The following is a 7,276-nucleotide window of genomic DNA, read 5'->3' as shown; positions in this document are numbered from 1 at the left end:
GGAATTGTCATACCACCATGGTCATACTGCAAAACATGTGGTCAGAAACATACGGGCATCTGCAACAAAGTAAATGTGACATGTTTCATGTGTAAACAGAAAGGGCACTATTCCAATGAATGTCCGGGAGAGATAACAGAAGTTACTTATTTCTAGTGCGGGAAAAAAGGCATATTTCTAGGGATTGTAGAGGACCAATGATGGAGGATAGAGTTTTAAAAGTATTGGCATTACCTCCACCTCCACAGCAGGGTCATCCTAAAGCAAAGACTTTTAATATGACTATGAAGGAAGCTGTGCAGAGTCCAAGTGTGATTACAGGTACGCTTTCTGTGAACTCGGTTAATGTAAAAGTATTGATTAATTTTGGAGCTACAAGATCCTTTATTTCTGAACAATTCATTGATAAGATATGTTGTGAAATTCAACGGTTGGACAAGATGTTAATTATAAAATTAGCGAATGACGACCAAATTCCTGTAGATATGTCCCGTATGTGATGTCGAAATAGCAGGACATCATTTCTCTGTGGACTTGATACCTTTCAAGCTAGGAGAGTTTGATGTTATTCTAGGAACGGATTGGTTATCCTGTAATAATGCTCAGATTGATTCTGCGAATAAGAAAATGAAATTGCGAACTGCGAAAAATGCAACGGTAATGTTTAGGGGTGAGAAACAGCGAAAGAAGTTCCTGACGATGATGCAGACTAAATGACTGCTATGATAAGGATGTAAAGTTTATTTAGCTTATGTGATGGCATTCGGTTTAACTAATGCACCAGCAACGTCATGGATTTGATGAACAGGATATTCAAGAAATACTTGGACAATTTTGTGATTGTATTTATTGATGACATCTTGATTTACTCGAAGACCGAAGAAGAACATGCCGAGCATTTCAAGATTGTTTTGGAAATCTTAAGAAAAGAACAGCTTTACGCGAAGTTCTCAAAATATGAATTCTAGTTAAAAGAAGTACAATTTCTGGGCCATATTATCAGTATGAAAGAAATTAAAGTTGATCCAGCAAAGATCAAAATCGTATTGAATTTGGAGAGACCAAAAACACCGACAGAAGTTAGAAGTTTCTTAGGATTGGCAAGTTATTATGAACTAATCATTATCGTGGGGTTCTAACGTATTTACTTATGTATATCTATAGTTAATTTGTTTCAATATCTTGATGTGTGGTGATTGATTGATATCCTAGTATTGGTTGTGCTTATTCGTCTTATGTGTGTAGCTAACATATAAGATAGCATGTCAATCTCTATTGAAGCGACAGTGAATATAGAGGTTTGGAACTTGCCATGCTAGCATAGGTTCATGTATTTATTATGCATGATTCATAGGTAATTTTAACCATCTTACTTGCCCTATGTAATCACGATAGATAACTTGCGCATTATAAACATTTATGTTGTCAAATTCTATAGACATATAGGGTCTTAACATAATTGGTGTCTATTCAACTTCTATCTCTTTTGTGGATGCTTAGTAGTAGGGTATTCGTACAACGAAAGTTGGCATTTACTAGTTCCGTGTTATCTGATTAGTGTCATCACTATTACATGCTAAGGTTAAGAACAAAAAGGCTATTTAATGAAGTATTTAATGAAGTTAGAATCCCATGTTTGTCTCATCACTACTAGAAAAACGTCAATAGACATCGGCTAAAAACCGATGTCTATGAATGCAAAAATCCGATGTCTTCGTGGGTGATGTTATAGACCCCCCATTTAATATCGGTTTTAAACTGATGTTAAATACAACATATAACATCAGTTCTTTGTTTAAAACCGATTTCTATATCTTGATATTAAATTTCTCATGCATATCTAATCTTCATATATCATCAGAATATGATATTTTTATCAATTTAAATATATATGAGCTAAGCAAAATCTTTCAATTTAACCAATAAACTGATGTTACTAGTACCAGTAACAACAATTTTCATCAAAAACTGATGTTAACAATACCTTTGACATCGGTTCTTAATTGGTAACCGATGTCTATTTGTAACAAACTGATGTCTATAATACTTAATAACATCAGTTTTTTATTTTAATAATTTTTTTTGTTGTAGTATTTAACATCAGTTTTTACTGATGTTAATGGTCCACTAGAACTGATGTATTAAGCTTTGACAGACATCATTTTCCATTGTAATGATGTTTGTACCTGTTTTATTAATGCATATTTTAAAACTATAGATTCCAAAAACCAATGAAGTACCAAAACCAATTGATGCATAATACCAGTCATCTATAAATCTAACAATCAATATTCAAACATCAGGTACAACAGATTCGTCTAATCCAAATATCAAGTACTACACATATCCATTCATATATTCTACTACTGTCTATACAAAGAATTTGACTTGGTACTGACAATAGCATGTAAAATATCATTTGAGGAACGCCCTCGTTCTTCTGCATCTTCCCACTCCTTAGTAAAGCTCATGTAGCCTCGTCCCGTATGATGATAATAATCATATGTACGGGTCCCAAACACTTGAATGCCAGAATCAAACTTAAACTGTCAGGTTTCTGGGTTAATAATACCATTAAACAATTAAGAATATCATACATCACATTCCTCATGTAGTAGCCAAAGATTTTATATATATATGCAAAACTCAAAGCTTCCTCCAACATAATTGCTAGATAAAAGACAAAATACAAACTCACTTGTGTGCACGAGTTGATCTACATTTACACTCTCTAACTCTATGTTACATAGGCTGGTGTGGTACGTCCTTCGAGAGTAAACACCAAGATAATTGCTGATATCACTCTTCTGAGTAATCAATCATCGGTACCAAAGTAACGATCTCCAAACTCCCCCATACCCGGTATTTACACGAAACTCTTCATTTAATGCTACATCAATCTCTGAAGTAACTATTTTAAGCGTTGGGAACCTCTTGCTGACACAATGTATTCCTTCAGGAGCCTATACGAATCAATGACAAATGAATCAGTGACAAGGGAACTCTAAGGCATAACTGTAAATGCAAACAATTTACTTATAACACTTACAGATATAAGATTAAGAAATATAATATGGGATTCCGGTACTCCCTTCTGTATGAGTAATTCAATCACCTGGTGCAGTAGTGAATCCCTTCCCTGCTGGTGTAACATAATATTGGAGTTTCATATATGTTTAAAAGAAGGGAATGCTGAAATATGTAATCAACTCCTTCATAGCATGACTAACAAAACAGAAGTCTTAAACAGAATACTCTTTTATTTTAAAGATTCCTCAGCGCTCACCTTCGAACAATCGAGACTCCACACAATTTCTTGTAGAAATCAACTCCAGCATATACCGATCCTGAAATTATATTACAGAAAACTGAAATATAAATGAAGCAAACAACTTATGAATACAACAGATAAATTGTATCATTTTCAGATCCTAAAAACTGTAGGTAAATGCCTTTTAAAATGTATGCAAGTCAGTAGCGGATATATCTATCCTACATCGGATTAATATGGTGAAAGAAATAACAATTGTCTGATGACACAGGCAATATTTATATTACACAAGTACAAAGCTCTATATGAAAAGAAAATATCTTGGCACCCTAAAAAAGTGAAAAACTAAATACTTCAAAGTTCAGAGTTCACATCATCTCTCGTGAAACGCCCTGATACTTTATTATAAACAAGTGATGTCCCAAAAGTCTTAGTTTTGACATTTAAAATGACTCCAAATTGCATTCCCAACAAAATAACCTCGCCACAAATGATTCTTGAATTAGAACAAGTCCAATGTGATACAAATAATTAAAGAAATTATAACATAAATTTATGGTTTTCAGATATATCGATTTTATATCACTCTTCTGAGTAATCAATTATCGGTACCAAAGTAACGATCTCCAAACTCCCCCATACCCGGTATTACACGAAACTCTTCATTTAATGCTATATCAATCTCTGAAGTAACTATTTTAAGTGTTGGGAACCTCTTGCTGACACAATGTATTCCTTCAGGAGCCTATACGAATCAATGACAAAAGAATCAGTGACAAGGGAACTCTAAGGCATTACTGTAAATGCAAACAATTTACTTATAACACTTACAGATATAAGATTAAGAAATATAATATGGGATTCCGGTACTCCCTTCTGTATGAGTAATTCAATCGCCTGGTTGGCTGAGTTGCCTTCAATAAAAGAATGAAGTTTGCTATTTTGTAATAACTTCAGAAAACAAGTGAAAGTAAAAGGAATCCCCCTCCCTCACTCTCTTGATATGCAACAAATATTACCAGTTCCAAGAACTAGATCCAAGAGCAAGACATGTCGTTCTGAGATATCTTTTGGAAGTTTTTCGTATATAAGCTGTAAATATACAAATGAATGTTATTCAGAAACCAAGGAGCAAAAAATTCAACAGCAAAAAGTGTTAAACACACTCAAAGAAATAAATTTAGAAATTAGAACACTATACCTGTTTACCATTATCACCATCACGATGGATTAGAATTTTCCCAATCTTTATTCCTTTGCAACAAGCACGCATAGCGTTCTCCATGCTTTTACCACTGTATAGATAAGCACATAAAATATTTACTTAAACAAATACGATATCATAGTACCTGATTTTTGAAATTGCAACTACTAATGGAGAATATCACTGACACCAAGTTCCAGAGCTCTTCTAATTATTTCAGCACTATCATGACGCGGTGGATCAAAGAGAGGAAGAAGTGCAATGAACTCCCAAGGCCCGCCAGAACTGTCTTTGTTGCGCTCAGGCACTTCCCATAGAAAGAAACCGAAAAAAAAAATTAAGTACACTAACATAAACAGTTGCATCAAAAGTACTTAAGCTATTGTCTATGAGATCTTTATCAATTACCTGACGAGCAACCCCCAGTGATTGAAGTCCATGTTCTGCAAAATTGTCAATTACTGAATGTATCTTCTTTTCAATTTTGGATTTTGTTGTGTGCCAGGTCAAGAATCTACATAACACCAGACCAAACAAACTTATCAAATGCATTCTCTGAAATTTCTCCGATACCTTTAGACTACAAGAACTAGTTTTACCTGCTCTGGTGCACATTTACTAACTCTATGCATTGTACCAGCTTTGTCAATGTATGTCAGTGCTGTTCTTTTGTCAGTTGGATTAAATGGCAGAAAATGGATCTCAGTTATTCCAGCTCGTGCCTTCAGTAAAACATGAATTCAAGTATAATTTAGCTGCTTCGCATCACAAGAGGAACATCTCTATTATCTAAAAACATCTAAAAATACCTGTTTAGGGTCTGCCAACATTGTTACGATAGCAGCATCAATTGCATCTTGATTCTCTAACCTCGATGCTCTTGCAGCCATTAGTACTACGTCGTCCTTGTCAACTCCCTTAACAAACACCTGCAATGACAAAGAAGACATCAATAACAGGAAAGGGATAAGTAAGTACATATTACAAGTAGTGAAGCCTTCTAATACAAACTCAAACATATATGTGTTCTCACTATCATTATATATGGATACTAAAAATCAACCAGTCGCCATTTTGTATAAGTAAGAAAATCAGAAGCATCGTTATGCTCCAACAGGAAAGAACTCGATTAATTGGAAATAGAATATGAATGTTCGGATCAACTATATAAATTAAACTAATTTCGTGATTCCTCAGTATTGTATAAAGGGTGACAGAATAATATAAATACCTATAAATCAAAAATCAAAACAAAAACATATACCCACATATACATCAGAATTGATACCCACATACATAATTCAAGCAATTACTCAACTAAAAGCATAAAAGATTAACATGCTCAATTCAAACACTTAACCAATCATTTAAAAAATAGGGTTTTAAAATGAAACCTCTAAGTGAAAAATTAGGGTTAATCTTACCCAATTTATGCTCGACCTCCAAGCTTTAATCTCACATCTTTAACCTTTAAACTCAGACTTGACCTTACCCAATTCAAACTCTGTCCAAAAGAGAGAGGTGAGAGAGCATAGAGAGCGAGCACAGAGAGCACACAAAGCACATAAAAATAGTCGGGAGAGATGACTGAGAGCCAGAGGTGATATTTAGGGTTCTTCATAGAGGGGTGAGTTTCAGTGAGTGAGAAAGAGAAACGAGAGGAAGGTGAAATGAGAGCTGATTGAGGGATAAAATGGGAGATGAGAGAGTGATGAACTGAGAGATGAGAGACTGATGAAATGATGAATACGTTTTTTGTTTTTGTTTGTTTTTGTTTTCAGTTTTTGATTTTAATTTTTATTTTTTTTAATAAAAAAAAGGGGGAAGATGTGGGTGAAAAAAGGGGGAAAATTTTACTAAGTCAAAAAACAAGGGGGAAACACTTGGAGGGAATGAATAATTTGGTTAAGGGGGGAACGGGGAAGGTGCGTTGATTAATTTTTTTAAAATAGACATATAACATCGGTTGGGCTAAAAAACTGATGTTTATAACAACAAAAGACATTGGTTGCCAAAAACCGATGTAGAAAACACCTTTTACATCGGTCAAAAAAGCAACTGATGTCTAAGAGGTGATGTCTATTCTACTTTTTCTAGTAGTGCATATAATATACAACCCTCTTTACTCTCTTAGTTATAATTGTTAGTTTAATTCTTAGTTATAAACAACCCCAATTTATTATTAGTCTTAGCATTGAGCGATAACCATACATTGTTGTATAGGTACATAAATTGAACTTAACCTAAACCAGTCTCTGTGGGAATGAATCTGATTTATATCTTATACTACTTGCAAACGTGTATACTTGCGTGAATTTTAGTGCGTGTTTTTGCCCTAACAAGTTTTTGGCGCCGCTGCCGGGGACTCTTTTACTTTCACGGTTTACTTGTTGTGCTTCAGGTACTCATTACAATGGGAGATCCAGCAGCATGAACGAAAGCTGATGGATTTTTCTCAACCCAAGATCAATGACATTCAATCTAGCATTGTCAGGCCAGCTATCGCAGCTAAAACTTTTGAGATCAAGCCTGGCATAATTCAATGGGTGCAGAATTTAATCCAGTTTGGGGGTTCTTCAATGGAAGATCCCAATATGCACATTAGAGATTTCATTGAGATCTGCGACACCTTCAAGTTCAACGGTATTTCTGAAGATGTTGTGAAGCTAAGACTATTCCCATTCTCTCTGAGGGACAAAGCTAAGAGCTGGTTACACTCTCTACCAGCTGGTTCGATTACTACTTGGGAATATCTTGCTCAAAGGTTTCTCACAAAATTCTTCCATATGGCAAAGACAGCT

General features: G+C 34.7%; 1 protein-coding gene across 1 annotated transcript; it reads right to left on the bottom strand.

Annotated features, from left to right (window-relative positions):
- Nucleotides 1–3,282: 3,282 nt before the first annotated feature.
- Nucleotides 3,283–4,610, bottom strand: LOC141689172 (uridine/cytidine kinase UKL1, chloroplastic-like). Its single transcript, XM_074493365.1, has 5 exons — nt 4,473–4,610; nt 4,291–4,363; nt 4,103–4,185; nt 3,884–4,016; nt 3,283–3,347 (listed from the first exon to the last, which is right to left on the bottom strand). Exons 1-5 carry the CDS (start codon nt 4,554–4,556, stop codon nt 3,283–3,285), a joined length of 438 nt encoding a protein of 145 aa, XP_074349466.1. The 5' UTR covers nt 4,557–4,610.
- Between the last annotated feature and the right edge of the window lie 2,666 nt (nt 4,611–7,276).

This window comes from Apium graveolens, chromosome 2 (genome assembly GCF_009905375.1).
Source record: "Apium graveolens cultivar Ventura chromosome 2, ASM990537v1, whole genome shotgun sequence".
In the NCBI taxonomy this organism is placed as follows: domain Eukaryota; kingdom Viridiplantae; phylum Streptophyta; class Magnoliopsida; order Apiales; family Apiaceae; genus Apium; species Apium graveolens.
Note: the sequence above shows the minus strand (reverse complement) of the source record. Positions and strands in the feature narration are given on the sequence as shown.